Source organism: Pseudorasbora parva, chromosome 6 (assembly GCF_024679245.1).
Source record: "Pseudorasbora parva isolate DD20220531a chromosome 6, ASM2467924v1, whole genome shotgun sequence".
In the NCBI taxonomy this organism is placed as follows: Eukaryota; Metazoa; Chordata; class Actinopteri; order Cypriniformes; family Gobionidae; genus Pseudorasbora; species Pseudorasbora parva.
This window is the reverse complement of record NC_090177.1, coordinates 29,959,690-29,981,244: the sequence shown is the minus strand read 5'-3', so window position 1 is coordinate 29,981,244 and position 21,555 is coordinate 29,959,690. Positions and strand designations below refer to the sequence as shown.

Sequence of the window (21,555 nt, the reverse complement as noted above, 5' to 3'; positions counted from 1 at the left end):
AAACCATTTAAACACGATAGGGTGATACTGACAGACTAACAAAAGCAGCACGCGTTGCTAAATAATGCCACCTAAGGACAGCTACAAAGATAACCACTCTGCTCTTGCAGTCGCCATGTACTGTTGTGAGTTCTGACACTTACCTGTATACTATCAATGTGAAAACAATCCTGTATACATTCCCATTAAAGTTTGCGGCATGTGTTTTATTGCGAGGTAAAAAAAATCTAGTTTGCATGCGGCTGCATCAGCCCTCTGGGAACCACAGAACAAGGTGGTGAAGTAGTGTTCGTGACAGAGCCATTGAGGTGAGAGAACAGTGGCTTGATTGTTTGACTGGAAAGAGGAGCCGGCAGGTCACAATGGCTTCCAGGACAAGCGCCAAGCTTAAACATTCAAGCCCTTCATCAAATATGCCCCTGTTTAATACTTCTGCACAGCGCTTAAAGCAAACAGAGAGCCCCGTCCCTCCTAAATTCATGAAATAAGCATGGAGACGTTTAGTTCGCCGTACGTTAATTCATGGGATGCATTCTGGTTGTATAACTATGGTGTTTTGGATTAGAGCACAAGTAAAATACAGAAAGGTTTTGTGGTATATGCAAAAAGAGGCTGTGTAGAATTTTGACCTTGTTTTTCTATTCCTTGTTCCTCTCTTAATTTCTTCTCTTTACGTGAGTGTGTGTACATGTAAAGCAGGGTGTGGCCCTCTCTGCTGAAAGTACTCCCATACCAGCCCAGCAAGATGGGTGTATGTATCACTTGGAGAGACAGGAGCCTGAGGCTGAAAGGGGAGTGTTCAGATGAGCCCCTCCCGTGACATTAGAGGTATAAAAGCTCCTGCACTCCATGGAGAAGGCACTCAGAGGGATTTATCTTTCCTCTTAGTGAGCTCACCTGCTCCGGATCTCTCTGTCTCCTGCTCTTTTTCTATCTAATCCTCACCCCCTCACAGACGACAGCAACCATGTCTTCGATAAAAACAACATACGTGTCCAGTAGTGGAAGCATGAGCGGCGGCGGTGGCGGCGGCGGCTTTGGTGGAGGTATTAGAAAGGGTTTCTCCAGCATGTCTGCCAGCGCAGCACCTATGGGCAGCAGGATGAGCACCGTGTCATTCCGTCGCTCCGGCGGTGGTGGCGGTGGCGGTATGGGAGGAGGATCAGGCTACAGCTACAGCATTGGCGGCGGTGGCTATGGAGGAGGTGGTGCTGGATTCGGCGGTGGTTCAGGTTACGGCAGTGGAGCAGGATTCGGCGGTGGTGGTGCTGGATTCGGCGGTGGTGCCGGATTCGGCAGTGGTGGTGGATTCGGCGGTGGTGGATTCGGCGGTGGTGGATTCGGCGGTGGTGGATTTGGTGGAGGATTCGGTCCTGGCGGTATGGCACCCATCACAGCTGTCACAGTCAACCAGAGCCTCCTAGCTCCACTGAACCTAGACATCGACCCCAACATCCAAGCTGTCCGCACCCAGGAGAAAGAGCAGATCAAGAACCTCAACAACCGCTTTGCTTCCTTCATCGACAAGGTTAGTCTTCTCTTTGCAAACATACACAGCTGCACAACATAACAATTTGCAATAATGCATATCCAACACTCCGACTATTCATTTGAATGTTTGGTTTTTGTGCACACATTTCAAGGGCCTTCATATGATCTGGGTTCTGCTCATTAAATATTTCACAGCCAGTCACTTGCACTCAGAAATCCTGCTAGTGTCAGATTCAGTATAACAGTAAGCACATACAGAAGGAGACAGGATGATATGGCATATCCCACCCCTGCATTATTATCATTAAACTTTATTCAAGCAGTCAAAGTCTATATCTTAGCACAGGCTTGAGGTGTTTTCCTTGTATGCAATTGTTCTTTGACAGTGAGGGTGAGTTTAGAAACCTAAGCTAGATGAGATCCAATGACTGACCAATTCAAATAAGGGCATGGATCAAGTTTGTCAGCCATGCAGATCTTAAACTAATACCTGACATAAAATGGTCCAAAAAGTCTTATAGCATTAACTTAATGTAGGCCCTAATAATCACTATCATCTTTTCTTAAACAAACCAAGTTTCCTGTTTTGATTGTCTGGGACCTTTGGGGAGTTCACTATGTAACCACACCTTGTAAATTTCACCCCCTACTTACTGTAGGGGCTACGCCCCATTTGTATGATTCTGACAAGCGATATCAGCAATCATGTAGCTCAAATAACTACTGATGTCACCAATGCTTTCTTCTTTTTATGTGAATCGTGCAAGCTCAAAGCCATTGTGAGGTTGTACAGATAATTATTGACATTCCATTAATATGCAGAACGATGGGTACAGTTAGCACCTGAGGGTAAAGGCGTGCCATTTGGCACAGGTCTCCTAGGAGCCTCGCCTTTATGCCAGAAGGGAAACATAGTTTTAGGAGCAGTCATATGAGGTTAGCATTTTATTATCTCAAAGAGGGGAGTGTTCGTATTAATAGAACAGTTACTCTAAAGTTGCCAAAGGTGTGTCAATACAAGTACTGATATGCAATTACAGTAGAAGACACATATTGTGGCTTAAGTAATGGCATATCAAAAGGCCCCGATGCCTTCTTTTCCTAATAAAGCCAATTATTTAAATCCTTTATTGGTTTATTTCAAATGCAGGTGCGCTTCCTAGAGCAGCAGAACAAAGTACTTGAGACAAAATGGAGTTTACTGCAAGACCAGACTACCACCCGCTCCAACATCGACGCCATGTTCGAGGCCTACATCTCCAACCTGCGCAGACAGCTTGATGGACTCGGTAATGAGAAGATGAAGCTAGAAGGAGAGATGAAGAACATGCAGAATTTGGTGGAGGACTTTAAGAACAAGTAAGTACAGTAGCTGTGCAAGAACAGGTTTAGTGGTCTATGAACCGCAGTTTGTGTGAATGGTATAATTTCACAAGGAATGTGCTAAAATGGAAAACTTTTTTTTGCAGATATGAGGATGAAATCAACAAGCGTGCAGCAGTGGAAAATGAATTTGTCCTGCTCAAGAAGGTAATACCTTTTGCTGCTTTCTTGACCCTCCAGTTATATATTTTGCAAATATTTTAAATTGTTATAGTCTATAGTCAGCCCATTATATTGAGCTTTGTACATTTCTTCATAGGATGTTGACGCTGCATACATGAACAAGGTTGAGCTGGAGGCCAAGGTTGATTCACTTCAAGATGAAATCAACTTCCTTAGGGCCATCTTTGAGGAGGTGAGTGTTTGATGGGACACTATGATGACTACAATGATAGTTTTCAATGTTAGATTTATCATAATGTCGCATACCTTCACCTTGCAATTTTAGGAGCTGCGCGAACTCCAGGGACAGATCAAAGATACATCAGTCGTTGTGGAAATGGACAACAGTCGCAACCTGGATATGGATTCCATCGTTGCAGAGGTCCGTGCTCAGTATGAGGACATCGCCAACCGCAGCCGGGCAGAAGCTGAATCGTGGTACAAACAGAAGGTGAGAGAAAAAATGTCAAGCATCAAACCATTATTATTTTTAAGCAACCAATTGAGAAATACTAATGACAATATCTTTATTTTCACCTTCTAGTTCGAGGAGATGCAGTCATCTGCCGGCAAATACGGAGATGACCTTCGCAACACCAAGGCTGAGATTGCTGAGCTCAACCGCATGATCAGCAGACTTCAGAATGAAATTGAAGCTGTTAAGGGACAAGTAAGTAGTTTGTTAGTCTTTGGATGCTTTAGATGTTTCAGCCTGAATTAGATTGCCAGCAAAATTCCTAGTTTGTACTAAATGTACTTTCAAATGAAAGCTCATTCAAAGATAAAAACTTGCATGCTATGTTTTGAATATCTCAGTCAGGACTAATGTAAAAATGTAGCTGCTGAAAACTAAAGTTCTAATGTCTTCTTTGAATTGCTCAGCGTGCCAACCTGGAATCTCAGATCGCTGAGGCAGAGGAACGTGGAGAACTGGCAGTGAAGGATGCCAAGCTCCGCATTAAGGAACTGGAGGAGGCCCTCCAAAGAGCAAAGCAGGATATGGCGCGCCAGGTGCGTGAGTACCAGGAGCTCATGAATGTCAAACTGGCCTTGGACATTGAGATCGCAACCTACAGGAAACTTCTGGAAGGAGAGGAGACAAGGTCAGTCACTTTTCTTGTTCGAAAGCTGTTTTGTCTCTTGAAATGCATCTTTATATAGACATTGACATTTCTTTTCATTTTGTCAGGATTGCTTCTGGTGGCGGTTCTGCAACCATCCACATCCAGGAGTCAAGCAGCAGTAAGCTTTTTTTTTTAACTTGACCTTAGATAAAATTACTTTATCAGCACATCATTTGCTGTAATAAACTGCTTGGTGTTCAGTTTAACTAATGTCTTTGTTTGTTGGTTCACAGGCGGTGGTGGCGGCGGCGGCGGATACGGATTCGGTGGTGGCAGCGGCGGCGGCGGCGGCTTCGGTGGTGGAAGCGGCTTTGGTGGTGGAAGCGGCTATGGTGGTGGAAGCGGCTTCAGTGGCGGCAGCGGTTTCGGTGGTGGCGGCTTTGGATATGGCGGTGGCTCCGGCATGAGCATGAGCGGTGGCGGCGGCGGCGGTCAAATTTCAATGTCCCGCTCCTCTGTGGTGCAGTCCAGTCAGAAGCGTCGCTTCTAAACTCCTCCACCCAGTTCCCCGTTTCTAATATCATCTGCCAACTGGGCAACACAATCTTTTCACTCCACATTTCAATATGTTCATACATTTTTATATGTGTTTAACCCCTAAAAACCACAGTGACCCAAAGAGACGTTAATGTCAAAGTGTTAAATACTGTACCTGCAAAACGGCTTTTCACATTCACCGTGTTGTATTTGACTCTTGTTGTTTCCTTTTGGCATCGCTCCTCATCTAGAGAACCAATTTTACTTTAGGGGATGCAGAGTGGGAAAAGAACTAATTAGAGAAACAAACCATGGAGCTCAAGTATTGAATAGCTTTTGTTGCTCTGTCACAACATGCACAGAAAAGAAACTGCATTTCAATTCCTTGTCACTACAACCAGCAATGTTAATGCTTCTGCTGCATTAAAGTGCAACAAAAGCTACTCATTTGAGATTTTACTTCCCTCTTCCCTTTCCCTGATTTTGGATGATGGACTGATGAGCTGTTTTGTCAAAATTGTTGTATTCATTGAATCATGTACTACATGGAAACATCAATAAATCAGGGTTATATACAATCATTTGTCTTCAGTTTTCATTTCAGTAACCATTCTCTTTTACACAGCATGATAATTCACAAATGCAACTCAAACTGATCCCTTAATTACTGCAAGAGGCAAGAGGTACTCAAAATGACACAAGGAGGTCCACAATCAAGAAAAGAAATGTAATGAAATAATGTAGTTTATGGTTTCAAAAAAACAAGAAAAGATTACATCTACAAATGTAGTGCAACCAAGTAAAAAGTGATAACAGATTTAACTTAAATATTAAATAAATGGGAGTGTACACATATTGATCATTACTTTCAAAAATATTTAAAAATAGATTTTAAGGTAGCCCTACACCTTAATTTGTTAGAGACTACGTGGAACAAATGTAAAAGGTTTAAAACTGAAAATCGAAAAACTCATTGATCCACCACTGTTCTGAATGACTATGTTAGGACATGCCTCTGGGGCAATAGGAACAAATTATATTTCTTAATCTCCTTAAGACTGTAAAGGGCAACATGCACAATAAAATACGGTTATAAAATTCACAACACTCCAGAGAGTTAAATATCTCTGTTAAATGTACACTACACATGAAACATGTGTTGGCTAAACAGATAAACACTAGGCTACCCAACACTATTCCATCGCGTTCCCATAGGACCCAAAAAAACACACCTGACCAAGCAGAGCCAAAATATCGGGTTACAGCAGGCACACTAAGCTTCCATTCAATAAGGGTTTGGCTGACAGGTCAGTTAGTATTACTCATAGGCTACTCCTTAAAGGCCAATTCTGTTGTTGTTAAAGCGGATAACTGGTAAGTGTCCTTTGGGAGATATCCTCTGTTGAAAGCCGTTGATTGATTTATCAGAGTGAAGACCTCGCGAGCAGGTCAAATATACCAATACAAACAAACCTTACACAACTTCTTGACACACTCCAGTAGATAAAAATTAAACTAATTTAACGGTGCAGGAAACATCAAAGTAGATCGCCATTGTTCAAAGGAAACTTGTAACTTAAAATTACTAACTTGAATTAGCCTACTACCTAATAGCGTCCTCTAACGGCTATTTGCCAATGTTACTATATCCATTATGTAGGAGTAGGCCTATTGGAAATTGATGTTTCTGAAGTCTTCATGGAAAAGTAAAAATGTTTTAAAAATGTAAAAAGGAATTAATAATAGACAGAAAATAAACAGATGTGTAAATAAATTAGAAATAAATTAATGAAATGCGACACATTTCTATGCGACTAATTTCTATGCGACATTCCTTTGCAATGTAACATTGAGGACTATTTGCAAACAATAATTGCGTCAAATATATTATTAGTCCCGAGATTATTCGTTAGTGGTATAATTTTTGTAAACCGTGTCGATTCTCACTTATATTGTTTTTTTCCTATTATTTTCTTCTTCATTAAAATCAAACATGTTCACCAATGATTGTAGACTATAAAGAGCATTTTGTTTTGTGAATTCACTGGAAAGATTAGTCTCTCTCCGCAACAGCATTACTCGATAGAATGACGCTTTGTCTCCGTGTTTGTGTGTGTGAAGACTGTGCACAAGCCAAAAGAGAACGTAAACCCCCTCTACTTTGATTTGATTGGCATTCTCAATCATTTTGACATGATGCTAGACCACTGAGGCAAAACCAGACTAAAAATGTAACCTTTTTTTTTCATCCTAACATAGAGTGCTGCATAATGAAGTGCAGCAGAGCAGTGCAAACAATTTGGCCATTTCTAATTATTATTAGGGTGGATTTGTCCCCTTCAATGTCTTTGGTGGTTACGACCCTGCACGAAACTGTATAGATGCCTTTTAAATTTAATTTTAGGATGGAGTCCTTACATGAGGATGAACAGTAAATATTAAATGTTATTATAATATATTTTAACAAAAGAACAAAGACACCCACAAATAAAATCACATTCACATTTATTTTTTACACTTATATTTTTCCTCAATTCATTTTCTTAAAATACTTGAGTACTTTAAAATTCTGCACAAACTTGATGTAGGCAAAATCTGTGTTTGAACATAGCCAACTAACAATGTTTGATAGCAAAAGAAAAGGATTTAATGATACAGTAAACTGTGCTTGTTGATAGCAACAAGTGTTAAAGACATCTAGCTAATGGTGTTTGATAAAAAAATAAATCAATAGTTCAACGGGGTCTGTAATTCTTTGGAGTGCTGCTCTCCCGATGTAAAGATGAGGTGTTATGTTGCAGTCACTCTGGGGTTGTCTGGGTCAAATGTCATGATCTCCATGTGGATAAGACCTGTGAGACATAAAAAGGCAGAATAGCTTCGAATACAAATATGGCAAGACCAACATGAGAATTTAGAAATGTTTTAGAGCAGGTTAAACCGAGTGACAGAATAAATTTGAGATGTTAAATAATTTTAACATAAGTTTAAATAAGTGTGTATGCTTCTCTCACTCTTCCATTCGCTGACTGCCAGATCCAGACTCTCAAAAGAATCATCGTATGCATGAGACACGGGTTCGTTTTCAGGGTCATGGAACTCAGACAGATATGGATGCGAAAGGCCGTCTTTTGCTGTAAGCCTGACCTCCGGGTCCAAAACCAGCATGCCTTCCAAAAGATCGATGGCTGTAGATGGAACACGCATGAAATCAAAGCTCAATTACAGTAAAAGATGCACCAGATGAGAAACCTTGTCAATACAATTTTTGATATAGGCTTTACGAAGCTTTGTAAAGCAAAGCCAGAATAATAACAGCTATCATATAGTAGTAGCTAATGTACTAGTTTACCACTAGAGGGCGACTTTTACTCATTCAAAATCAATGCAATACCACAAGAAATTTTAAGCTGTTAATAATTACTGCTATTGGTTTAAACAGTGTATTAAAAAGTGGAATCGATTTGGGAGTTGTGGACATACCAGTAGGATCCATATCAGAAAAGACCTCTTTGAAAGCCTTTTTCTTTTGGACTGGAAGTGAGCGGACATATGACTGTGCCTGCCAACACATCAATACAATAATGATAAACAGACTAGAAAAAGATCCCGAAACAGACAGTTGTCTGATGGTATTTGCTTACATCTTTGCTTTGCATTTTCATAACAAGCGTTGAGTTTGGTGTGCCCGTCAGGTTGAGGATCTTATTCAGCTGGTCAATACCTAAACATAACGTTAAGGAACAGGCACTCTGTATTTTGCTTGACAGATGTATTTAAAAAGCGAGGAATGATAAAGGATACTGTCACTGCCTGGGAAAAGCACTTCTCCTGTTATCATCTCGGCCAGGATGCAGCCAGCAGACCAAACGTCGACTGAACAAACAACAGTGAATTGTGACTACAGTGACTTAAATCGTACCAAGATAAAACAGAACCACTTTTTACAAGGTCAAAGGTCACCTGTTTGAGTATAATGCATCCAGTTGAAAATGATTTCGGGGGCTCTGTACCAGCGTGTCACCACATAGCCCGTCATCTCAGTTTCGGTGTGTCTTGCCAGTCCAAAGTCCAGAATCTAAACAAATGGTGTAAGAAACAGGCCACATAAGCCACTTTTCCAACCTTTCCTATTGCTTAACCGCTCCCTTCTGTGCTGATCCGGCCCAGCCGGTACGGGTATGGTTTCATTTTCCACTGTGGGGCTGATAACAGAGATCTTTGTAATGTTATTAAAATTTGAAACGCAAGAGTTTACAGACGACATGAGATGTATGTACCGAACCAGATATGGACGATGATATATCACATATATCTTTTAATTTTATAATTAACTTGCATTAAGCAATCTTATTCTCGTGCTGAGAATTCAAGAATGGTTTGTAATCGTGCCATACCAAACCAAGCACAAGTGGAAACATAACCGGAACCGTTCCTAGAACCGCTCGGCCCGACAGTGCCGGAAAAGTGGCTATAGTAGCTACAGAGGACGTATGATGCTTTTTACATTTTCAACTCTCTTTAGGGCTAGGGTCTCAATGTGTAATGTTGCTGTTTGAGCACGAAAAGCTACAAAGTCTGTAAAGCTACAAAGCATAAAGTCACTCAAAAGGGAGTTCTTCTCTATATGAAGTTCTTCTCAGTGAGCCGAACTCTGTGAAAATCCTCTAATGTAGTCTTGACTTTTCTTCCGGGAGCAAACATGTCACAATCTTCCTCATTTAAATAATTCCCACCCAAGGCAGGAGCAAAATAAAGGTACGAGTTGCGTTAATAGTGTGTTTAAACCAAAGGCCATAAAAAATATGGACGACTCGACATCATCCGTTTCCGCTTGCCATAGTTGAAGCTTTCAGGCGGCCTGCACGACCCTGACATCTTGGGACCGAGTCTGCACAGTAGAGATTTCGGGACCGGAGTTGTGCAGTAGAGAGCAGGAAGTACTGCTGTGATATCAAAAGCCCACCCACACTCTCACAGATGCAGAACAATTAATTATGTTGGTGTGAAATAAACAGTTATGGAAATGCAGAAATTAAAGCTAAAGCTCTAATCTGCTCCCCAAAAATCCAGAAAAAAGACCGTTAGTGCCTCAGTGACAACTTCACTCAGAGAAGACGTCAATCTCAGCTGTCAATCATGACAGGGGTTTTCAAACTTTATGATGCCAAGGACCCCCAATTATGATGAACCTTTATGAGGGACCCCCTTCCTAAAATCTATCTCTATATTTTTCTTTATGAAATAAAACAAACAGTAAGTCATAGTAAGTGTGACATTATGAATACAACATATTGTTTCCAAACTTAAACTGGCTATATTTAATGCTGGATCTGGATGTATAAACCTGAAGAACATTTTCAATTAAAAATGATTTGTATCAAATCTTTCACAATAAATGCATGCACTCTAAAAAATGCTGGGTTAAAAACAACCCAAGTTGGGTTGAAAATGCACCGACCCAACAATTGGGTTGTTTTAACCCAATGGTTGAGTTGTTCTTACCCAGCAATTGGGTTGTCTTAAGCAACATTTAACCCAACCACTGGGTTAAAACAACTCAACCACTGGGTTAAAACAACTCAACCATTGGGTTAAAACAACTCAATTGTTGGGTCGGTGCATTTTCAACCCAACTTGGGTTGTTTTTAACCCAGCATTTTTTAGAGTGTGTAAACAAACTTTCATACTCTGCCCAGTGAGATAAAGGGAGAAAACTCACTATAAAAGGTGCAAGACAAACATACAATTCTGGAAAGTGTGTATATGGCAAGAAAGGAGAGAAACATTTAGAAAATTAAACAGTTTATCCATTTTTTCTTAGCCTTTTTATTCCCTGAAATTTTCTGGGGACCCCTTAGAACCTTCTGGAGGACCCCTGGGGGTCCCCGGACCCCAGTTTGAAAACCCCTGAATCATGACGTTATGAGGGGGGAAAAGTAGCAGTGAAACATGATAATTTTGTTTTGAAATATTATTTGTAATATTTTACTATTATTTTGCTGATCATTCATTTTATGATAATTTTATTTAAATAATAACTATTTAATTATGTTTACCTTTAATTCACAGTTTTCATCCACGGCAAGGTTACTGGGCTTAAGATCCTGAAACAAGATACTAGTGTCATGTCATCATGTTTCATCATTATTACTGCATTTACATGCACAAGAACATTCCAAAGTTAATGAGAATTTGGTCATACTCTAATTATTTAAAGGGTTAGTTCACCCAAAAATGAAATTTCTGTCATTAATGACTCAGCCTAATATTGTTCCACACCCGTAAGACCTCCGTTCATCTTCGGAACACAGTTTAAGATATTTTATATTTAGTCCATTTACATTTAATCATTTAGCAGACGCTTTTATCCAAAGCGACTTACAAAAAAGGGGAGAGCAATAGAAGCAACGAAACAAACAAGGCCATCAACCTGTAAGAGCTGTAAGAAGTCTCAATTAATTAGCACAGTACACTTTTTTCAAAAACTCATGTACGCAAAATACAGAACACTGGATTTTGATAGCCATGATAACAACCCATTAGGACTAAGGCTGTCCAAGTCCAAGAGCGTATGCAAGTGTATGCACACTATACTGTCCATGTCCAGAAAGGGAATAAAAACATCATCAAAGTAGTCCATATGAGACATCAGTGGGTTAATTAGAATCACTTGAAGCATCGAAAATACTGATTGAAAAATCACAAAAACTGACTTTATTCAGCATTGTCTTCTCTTCCGGTTTTGTTTTCAATCCTCAAATAAAGATTCAAACGGTCATGAATCAGCGTATTGATTCATGATTCGGATCGCGTGTCAAACTGCCAAACTGTGCTGCGTTCCACTCCACTATTAGACACGCACTTGAAAACTTCCCTAAGCACTTCCCCTCGGGGAATCCCCGCCGCCATTTTGAAGTGCGTTCCACTTTGTGTAGAGGACAAGGGAAGTTTATATGGACAGACCCTTTTCCCTCGATTTTGACAGAGGGAGCGAGTCTTCTTCATATGTACACTTCAGGCAGCTTCAATCCACAATTCAACGCAGTTGACATCAGCGCATATTGCGTTTAATTTACCCCACCACAAACAACTCTATGATATTTTAAATATTTTTAAAAACATTTAAAACAACCCAAATACACCTATATACATATAGAATGTTGCATTAAACAATTTCGTAAAGGATTTTTTTTATATAATAAAATCAACTCCATTGTGGATTCCAAGTGATCAAGGGCTTAGGGCGTTCCAGTTCAGTTCATTGCAACGGTTCCACCAGTAGTGGACACTCATGCAACATAAGCAATGACGCACATACGAGTGAACGAGACAGAGGGAATTTCACGAGTAAAGGGCATAACAAAAACAAACTGGAACGCAGCACTGCTGAAAGCACGGGACATTGGTGATCCGAATCATGAATCAATACGCTGATTTATAACAATTCAAATCTTTATTTGAGGATTGAAAACAGAACCGGAAGAGAAGACAATGCTGAATAAAGTCATAGTTTTTGTTATTTTTGACCAAAATGTATTTTCGATGCTTCAAGAGATTCTAATTAACTAACTGATGTCACATATGGACTACTTTGATGACAGTATAGCTTAGCTATACTTAGCTATACTGATGACTTATTTTTCTGGACATGGACAGTATAGTGTGCCTACACTTGCATATGCTCTCGGACTAAATATAAAATATCTTAAACTGTGTTCTGGAGATGAACGGAGGTCTTACGGGTGTGGAACGGCATTAGGGTGAGTCATTAATGACAGAAATTTCATTTTTGGGTGAACTAACCCTTTGAGTGTCATGGATATGAATGAACCATATATATTATTTAAAAATGTACAAACATTAAAAGAAACATAATGAAAAACATATATATATATATATATATATATAAAGTAATTTTATTCAGCAAGGATGCATTAAATTGATCCAAAGTGACAGTAAAGACATTTATGTTTAAAAAAAGTTCATATTTCAAATAAATGCTGTTCTTATTTTGAACCTTCTATTCGTCACGTAATCCCATTAAAAAACGTGTTTACAGTTTACAATAAAATATAAAGCAGCACAACTGTTTTAGACATTGATAATAATCAGAAATGTTTCTTGCGCATTAAATCATCATATTATAATGATTTCCGAAGGATCATGTGACTTTGAAGACTGGAGTAGTGATGCTGAAAATTCAGCTTTGACATCACCGGAATAAATATATTTTAAATTATATTCAAATAGAAAAAAGCTTTTTAAAATGTGTTAATATTTAACATTATTACTGTTTTTACTGTATCAAACAAATGCAACCTTGTTGAGCATATATATATATATATTTTTTTTTTTAACTAACTTTTGAACAGTATTGTATATTTATCACTGTACAAATAAACAGCCATTATTTACTCTACACAGTACATACCCGATGAATAATCCCAGCAGAATGGATATACTAGGGAAAACGTATCATTAGCTGCAATATCAATCAATATTCATGTTTCAATGTCATCAATAAGTGGTATACAAGGAATTTAGTGTATGACATCTATCGAATGCTTTAAGAACAGAAGTACAGAAGAATGAAAGAGTTTCAATAATTAGGATTAAGGCAGACCTTGAGTCCTCGCAGTATCTGATAGAACAGGTATATGATGACTTTGCTGGTTAATTGCTTCCTCTTCATTATGTGGCTAAGATCCTGAGCTACAAATGGCATCACCATATAGCTGAGGAAAAACATTAGAAAATGTAGAAATTTCAATATCACTAAAGTTTGTAATTTAGTAAAAAAAAAAAAAAACTAAATGAATTTTTATGAATTTATGGAAAACTGTATGGAGCACATCCTCTCACTCACACACAAATACATAAACACACAAGCATGCATGCACTGCATCCCTCAGCCTGTCATGACAAGTGCAAGTTTTCTGCACAGGAATGCATTCTGTTCATCTCGACACTCACAAAGTATCAAATTTCTCCAGCGAGGAATCGGGGGTAAAGACATTGAGGAGGCATATCACCTGCAGGAAGAACAATACATCTGCATTCAGGAATGGTCTGTGCATTACCAATTAATGAATTGTTAATCATCATTTAATAAAGTGAAGGGCAATATCATTTATCCTAAGAATGGAAGAATGGCACATATAGTATTTGTTCGTTTTCTTATTGTTCTACTGCTTCTCGCATAATATAAGTATATGACAGACCATAGAAAATATAAAGTTGTGAATATTACAAGATTGATCAGGCAAAAATGTACTATAAATTTGGAATATATTACCTTAAATAATTTTCACCCAGTGTATGGGACACAAACATGAGTGTCCAATTATGGACAATTATATTTTTAATGTTTTTGAATTCACTGACAAATCTTTTCGTTCACTTTGAGAAACGTTGAATTCGCTTTGGTCTGTACCCGCTAAACTTTTACCTTCTTATCAGGGCTAACGTTATGCTTTTCAAGGGAACACAAAAACAATGATTTTTTTTTTTTTTTTAATTCTTCAAGTTCAACAATTTGAACAGATTAGTGTATTGTTTATAATCCTCCAATCGTTTTTTCCTATCTTCATACCAAGCCTCACAAACATAATTCGAATTAAAGGGATAGATAACCCAAAATTTCAAATTTTGTTAATTATAACTGCAATTTCTTCCTTCTGTTGAACATAAAGACAGATATTTAGATGAATATTTGTAACCAAACAGCTGCAGCCTGGTCCCCATTGACTCCCATATATATAAAAATCAATACTATGAAAGTCAATGGGGACCAGAAACTGTTTGGTTACCCACATACTTCAAAATATCTTCTGTGTCCAGCACACAAAATAAATTAGTACAGGTTTGGAACAACTTGAGGTTAATGATGACAGAATTTTTATTTTTGGCTGAACTCATCCTTTAAAAGGAATATTGATCTTCTTAACATGACTGTATTCAAAAACATGTCATGACCACACAAATCTATGCAGACCTAATCCATAATTGCTGCTTGCAGATAAATGTTTATTTGCTGTTGTTTAAAAAAATCATTAAAGCAAACTTTGCCCTGGCAAACGCTGCTAAACAAAGAATGATGAATTCTAGTGACTTAACTGGTCTGGGGTTTGAAAAGAGGATAACGTATTGCATAAATTATTCTCGATCCTCTTGCTACTCAACTTGAAGTACATAATAAACCTGCAGTGGTGTGAGGTCAGGCATATTGTTTACTAAGCACAGAAACCGGTTTGAGAAGATAAGGGGGGCTTTCACAACAGTATCATAAAATCTTTTCATTCTCTTTTAGTTGACAGAAGGATTATGGTGCTATTACAAACTACACACATACACAACACATGATAATGCTCTGGTTTAAATGATAAATAAACGTTTATGAAGTATAAGACTGACATAAGGAAGACACAAACAATACAAATAATACAGAAACGTGTGCTATTTAATCCTAGTCTGTGTTTCTTGTCTTCCTCTTGGGGATGATCTGAGACTTACATTGTCGTGTTGGATGTGACGGAGCAGCCGGAGTTCTCTGTAGGCACGTTTAGCATGGATCAGAGACTGGAATGGTCTGTAAAGTTTTTTAATGGCAACCTTTTCCTTTGTCTTCTGGTCAATTGCAGAACTGCACAGAAGTTATCATTAGGAACCATCATATCACACTTTAATTTGACATGAAATTCATTTTCACAGATAACTGAGAGAGATGGCATGCAAGCACTACGTCGTACAGCTCAAAACTCAAATCTGTTTTCACCATATTCATTCATCACATTTTTCCTTGTTCACTTACCTGGCATTATTACTTTTTTTTTATCAGAAATAATGTATCATTTCCCTGTTTAATAAAGAACGATGTCCATTGGATTTTACTTTTTTAGTTCATGAATATTTAAATAATAATAATATTAATGCATATTTGTAAATCCACTGCTCCATATTTACCGTATGCAAAACTATTAACTCCAGTACAACAGATGTTCATGAAACAGCTGTGGTTTTTGTTGTAATGTGGTGTTTAGGAGAAAATAACATTAAAGTGGACTTTTATTCTCTCTATTAATTTTTATCACTAGATGATAGGCTATACTGTATATGTACAGTTAAAATATACAGCTAAAGACCATTGTTCTTGTGCCACAAATTCAAATATTTGTTCAACCTTTAACTTTATATTACAAAATATAGCTTTTATTGTATTTGTGTAGACATTTTTATATTATCACAAGGTCTGATTTCAAGTACCAAAACAAATGTGGTATTTAAAGCATATTCTTTACATAAAAATACAATAAAAAATGTGTCTGTAAATTTTGTCTGTATTTATGTCTGTACAAGTTTTTATGTTTTTTTTTTTAGCCAATGGATGTAGTTGCAGATTTGCTAATACCGGCACTTAATTGATGTGTATTGTCCTTAGCCTAAATAAATAAAATATGACATAAGAAGAAAGCTATATTGACTGAGTCTCAGTATTTTGGGAGAATTTCTCTTATCAGCAAACGTGTTGAAACCAGCCACTCAGGTATGTGAGCCCACAGATGTTTATTGCTCCTATGGCTCACTACATTCTCAAGTCTATGTCATAGATGCACAAAGTAAATCATTTATATTACTAAATCTCTACATCTGCATAATGAACATAACAGTAGTTTTACTGCTCGACAGTACTGTTTGTAAAAACAATGATCCATTATGCAAATCTACAACACCACTGTTAGGCTACTGTTATTTATTAGAATACTTGAAATTTAACAGTGCGTTGTTAACATACTTCATATATGCCAAATCACTTCCAGAATCTGGCTATATAAATCTCCTTTACTACGTATAAAACTCTTTAACATAGGCTATACATAATTTAATCCCTTTAATTGCACTGAGCCATATATAGATTCCCCTTATAATGTTCAGTATAAACCCGCTCCCATTTCGGATACAGATATAGATGTAAATCTGACCTAACATAAGCCCCCTTCCTTACCATACTGTCCCATAGGCTCCAGAGCCAACGGGCTTGAGTGAGGTGTATCGGTCAGGAACATCCCATGTAGTTTTCTGGATGTCCAGTCTGTGGAATCCCGCTTTCAGAGGTGAAGCCATGAAGACGTCCACCTTATTATTTGTGTCCAGGTCCGTCAAAGCGCACTGTTCGACCACTCGGAATGTTCACAGTGACCCAGGTGCGCGCCAGTCAGAGTCGCGAGGACACGGCGACACGCCCACCTCCACTCACCTTCACCGTCACGTGATTTAGGTGAGGGTCCTTGCGCTCTGCTCAACCAAAATAACAACACATGATTATAACAGTAGTTTGTCTTTTGCGTGGAACAAACTTGACTGCCGTCTGTCTTGATTCCTCAACAACATCGTGTTGAACTTCCAGGAAGTTGAGGGTTTTATTGACAGCATAGGCTACCATAAAACATTAAAATAAACAGACTTTTTATAGATTAGCCATAACTGTAGTAGCCTAATTACTGTTGTGTTTTGGTAGAAACTATTGTAACATTTTAGTTTAGGGTCCGATTCTCACTAACGTTGCTTATTTGCATACTAGGATATTGGCTGTTTATTAGTAGCCTACTTATAAAGCACATAGGCCTACTATGACCCACAAAACCAGTCATAAGGGTAAATTCTCTGAAACTGAGATTCATACATCATCTGAAAAATGAATAAATATGCTTTCCATGGATATAAGGTTTGTTAGGGTAGGACAATATTTGGCTTAAAATCTGGAATCTGAGTGTGCAAAAAATCGCCATTAAAGTTCTCCATAGAAAATCGATATAAAAGAAAATAGCCATTAAAGTTGTCCAAATTATCAATGCATAATGCTACTAATAGGAATATTTTTTTGATATATTTACGGTAGGAAATTTACAAAATATCGTCATTGAACATGATCTTTACTTAATATCCTAATGATTTTTGGCATAAAAGAAAAATCGCCCACTAATTTACTCACCCTCAAGCCATCCTAGATGTATATGACATTCTTATTTCAGACGAATAAATCGGAGTTATATTAAAAAATGTCTTGGCTCTTCCAAGCTTTATTATGAAAGTGAATGGAAGCCCAAAATTTGAAGCCCAACAAAGTGCATCCATCCATTATAAAAGTAATCCACACGGCTCTGAGGGAATAATAATAAGGCCTTCTGAAGCGAAGCGGTTCATTTTTGTAGAAAAATATCCATATTTAACATTATAAAGTAAAATATCTAGCTTCTGCCAAACCGCTTTAGGCTGCCATTATAATGCTTGAATTAGCCAGGACATGTTTTAATATAACTGATTGTATTCGTCTGAAAGAAGAATGTCATATAATAGGATGGCTTGAGGGTGAGTAAATCATGGGGTAATTTTCATTTTGATAGCTGGAAAATATAAAATTATTTGTTTCAATATAAAGGCCTAATATTTTCATCACATTCTGAAATAAGACCTATTTCAGAACGTGATGAATACTAATGAACATGAATGTGAACGTATGTAGGTTTAAAAACATATAGCATAAAACATGAATGTCAGTTGTCAGACTTTTTTAGTTTAGTGCGTATTTTCACATAATAGCTTTTTTCACACTATTTAGGGTCAGTTGTCACAATGGAACCTTTTAAACCATCTGTTATGGACTTTTGAGCAAAATATTGTTATACATGTGCTGGTCATATATCATCAAAAAGTTGATTTATTTCACAAATTCCATTCAAATGGAAACTTGTATATTATATTCATTCATTACATATAGACTGATATATTTCAAATGTTTCTTTTTCTTTTAATTTTGATGATTATAACTGACAAGTAAGGAAAATCCCAAATTCAGTATCTCAGAAAAGTAGAATATTGTGAAAAGGTTCAATATTGAAGACACCTGGTGCCATACTCTCATCAGCCAATTAACTCAAAACACCTGCAAAGGCCTTTAAATGGTCTCTCAGTCTAGAACTGTAGGCTACACAATCATGGGGAAGACTGCTGACTTGACCACTGACACCTTGCACAAGGAGGGACACCATTGCAAAAGAGGCTGGCTGTTCACAGAGCTCTGTCTAAGCACATTAATAGAGAGGCGAAGGGAAGGAAAAGATGTGGTAGAAAAAAAGAGTACAAGCAATAAGGATAACCGCACCCTGGAGAGGATTGTGAAACAAAACCCATTCAAAAATGTGGGGGAGATTCACAAAGAGTGGACTGCAGCTGGAGTCAGTGCTTCAAGAACCACTACGCACAGACGTATGCTAGGGATAGGCGATATCTTATCTTTTGCGATACCGGTAAAAATTCTCCCCATGATAAGAATTTGTCTTCCCGCAATAATAAAGATAAAGCCTATGTTGATGACGCGACCCATTCGCATCTCTCCTATAGAGCGTAAACAACTATGGCAGAAGCTGAAGGATTTTATTGCTGAAGGAGGAGCTATCTCTACAACCTGGAGCTAGTACACACAGATATATTTTCACGCGATGAGCACTTGGACTGAGCATTTGAGAGATTTGCGCTTTGTCAAGCGATCCGTAAAGCGCGCTATTTCAGTTCATCTCAATGAACACGCAGTGTATTTGACGCACAGTAGTGTGAAGTGTCCGACTGAGAGCGCTCAGTCTTTCTCAAGAACTTAAAGAGAGAGCGTGAGAGTCTTATACCACGCAGAATCGATGTGTTGCATACAAATAATATTCTTTGTTGTATTTTCCTGTAAAAAAACAGCGTTCGTTTGGAATTATTCAGGCCTAATGCGCAAACGGCAATCTCATGGCTGGTGCGCACCTATTACTGTACCCGTTTTGATTTCAGCAAATCATTTCAAGAAACCACTGGCAATGTGATTAATATTCATAAACTCAACAACTCCTCAATCCTTAGTGCGGTTTATATTGTTATTAGTAGTAGAATCCGTAGTACTATTACCTTTATCAGTATTATGTTTAGTTTAGTGATTTTTTTTTCTACAGAAACACTGAATGACTTACCATCTCTTAAGATCCACAACCAGTCCTTCAGTTAAAATGAAAAATATGCATTCATACATTTCCATTCGTACGTGATTACCAAGTTTTAGTTCAGATTACTTAAGTTCTATCATTAAAATCATTATTTGCTATTTTTTTGTTATCTGGAGACATGGTTGGGATTATTACTTTTGGAGTGTTTGCACTAGAATATGAATAAATACAGAATCTGTGTTTACGTTTTGAACGTGTCTTTTTTTTTTGTATTGTGTGAAGTTTTTCAGCACAGTTGCATTATTTAAACATTACCTGCACTTTTACAGAAGTATAACTGCAACTTTTTAATTTCTGAAAAGGGTGTTTTTTGGATTAAGTGTTTTTATTATTCTTTTAAGTATTATAGGGGACTATTTCATGACGGGTACGTTTTGCTTTATATTATTGTTTGTTTTTCTGAGGCTTTCAAGAATGTATAGCCAAAAACTATATTTCGCTTATAGCCAAAAACATGGGGAATGGTAATACATTTATCGTCATTGATATCATTATCGCAATAAATACCAGAAAATATCGTGATACATTTTTTTAGTCCATATCGCCCATCCCTAACGTATGCAAGACATGGGTTTCAGCTGTCGCATTCCTTGTGTCAAAGCACTCTTGTACAACAGACAGCGTCAGAAGTGTCTTGCCTAAAGACAAAAAGGACTGGACTGCTGTTAAATGGTCCAAATTTATGTTCTCTGATGAAAGTAAATTTAGCATTTCCTTTGGAAATCAGAGTCCAAGAGTCCGGAGTAAGAGTCTGGTTTGGGGTGCCATGTCATCTGCTGGTGTTGGTCCACTGTGTTTTCTGAGGTCCAAGGTCAACTCAGCCGTATACCAGGAAATTTTAGAGCACTTCATGCTTCCTGCTGCTGATCAACTTTATGGAGATGCAGATTTCATTTTCCAACAGGATTTGGCACCTGCAGTCACAGAGCAACCAGTACCCGGTTTAAGGACCATGGTATCCCTGTTCTTAATTGGCCAGCAAACTCGCCTGACCTTAACCACATATAAAATCTATGGAGTATTGTGAAGAGGAAAATGCGATATACCAGACCCAACAATGCAGAAGAGCTGAAGGCCACTATCAGAGCAACCTGGGCTCTGCAGTGCCACAGACGGATCAACTCCATGCCAATTAACTTTTTTATTCATTAAAAGATTCCTGAATTTTTTTTATATATAAAAGAATATTAAACAGCACAACTGTTTTCATTCTTGATAATAATAAGAAATGTTTTTTGAGCACCAAATTATCTCTGTATGATCATGTGACCCTGAAGACCAGCGGACCCTGATACTGAGCAGCTTGGTGAGCACAAGAGTTTTCTTTCAAAAACATCTTACCAACCCCAAACTTCTCAACAGTATCTTGTGTAGCCATATCTTTGACTGATGTAAAGGTCTGTCAAGAAACTCCAAAAAAAAAACAAAAAAAAAAACCTCTGATTATCATTTAGCAATTTTATGTTACTAACCTTGCAAACTTTCATCTTCGAAAGCACCAGCTGTATTACTCCAACTTTGTTTCCAGACAGGGTGATAAAAAAGGCCTTTGTGCTTTTACTCCTCAAAGACAATCAGATTCAAACGTATTACATCAAAAAAGTGTTTTCCAGATTTGTGTGCAATACAGATCAGATGTTTAGTGCACGACTGTGGGCGGACTGTGTGACGTTCAAGGTTGAGACTATTGTAAGACATCCAGCATGACCATAAAGCAAACCGTGAGCCAAAATGAGCAGAAGATATGAAGAGATGACATTCATTGCTGTCATAGGGTAAAGTGTGCATTGATGATTAATAGAATCATCCAGATGAGTCCCACATAGGCCTACGCTGACATTGCTTCAGATAATATGACTCATTGTTATTTGTCAGAGGGT

The 21,555-nt window shown here is 38.0% G+C and overlaps 2 protein-coding genes across 2 annotated transcripts; one reads left to right on the top strand and one right to left on the bottom strand.

The window, feature by feature from the left end:
- Window positions 1–848: 848 nt before the first annotated feature.
- Window positions 849–5,218, top strand: krt5 (keratin 5). Its single transcript, XM_067446625.1, has 9 exons — window positions 849–1,528; window positions 2,642–2,850; window positions 2,961–3,021; window positions 3,134–3,229; window positions 3,323–3,487; window positions 3,581–3,706; window positions 3,919–4,139; window positions 4,226–4,278; window positions 4,394–5,218. Exons 1-9 carry the CDS (start codon window positions 968–970, stop codon window positions 4,648–4,650), a joined length of 1,749 nt encoding a protein of 582 aa, XP_067302726.1. The 5' UTR covers window positions 849–967; the 3' UTR covers window positions 4,651–5,218.
- Window positions 5,219–7,125: 1,907 nt separating this feature from the next.
- On the bottom strand, window positions 7,126–16,971 carry zgc:171775 (STKc_p38 domain-containing protein). The gene is made up of 12 exons (XM_067447341.1): window positions 16,642–16,971; window positions 15,153–15,282; window positions 13,614–13,672; window positions 13,264–13,375; window positions 13,072–13,101; window positions 10,697–10,744; window positions 8,601–8,715; window positions 8,442–8,513; window positions 8,282–8,361; window positions 8,121–8,199; window positions 7,652–7,825; window positions 7,126–7,489 (listed from the first exon to the last, which is right to left on the bottom strand). Exons 1-12 carry the CDS (start codon window positions 16,758–16,760, stop codon window positions 7,428–7,430), a joined length of 1,080 nt encoding a protein of 359 aa, XP_067303442.1. The 5' UTR covers window positions 16,761–16,971; the 3' UTR covers window positions 7,126–7,427.
- Window positions 16,972–21,555: the final 4,584 nt, after the last annotated feature.

Excerpts from the sequence above, each read along its gene's own strand:
- zgc:171775 (XM_067447341.1), bottom strand. The coding sequence starts at position 16,760 with ATGGCTTCACCTCTGAAAGCGGGATTCCACAGACTGGACATCCAGAAA. Across the intron at positions 13,673-15,152 it reads GTCACATCCAACACGACAAT|GTGATATGCCTCCTCAATGT; the intron begins GTAAGTCTCAGA and ends TTCTTCCTGCAG. Across the intron at positions 8,362-8,441 it reads GCTTTTCCCAGGCAGTGACA|GTATTGACCAGCTGAATAAG; the intron begins GTATCCTTTATC and ends CGTTATGTTTAG.
- krt5 (XM_067446625.1), top strand. The coding sequence starts at position 968 with ATGTCTTCGATAAAAACAACATACGTGTCCAGTAGTGGAAGCATGAGC. Across the intron at positions 3,022-3,133 it reads AATTTGTCCTGCTCAAGAAG|GATGTTGACGCTGCATACAT; the intron begins GTAATACCTTTT and ends ATTTCTTCATAG. Across the intron at positions 3,707-3,918 it reads TTGAAGCTGTTAAGGGACAA|CGTGCCAACCTGGAATCTCA; the intron begins GTAAGTAGTTTG and ends TGAATTGCTCAG.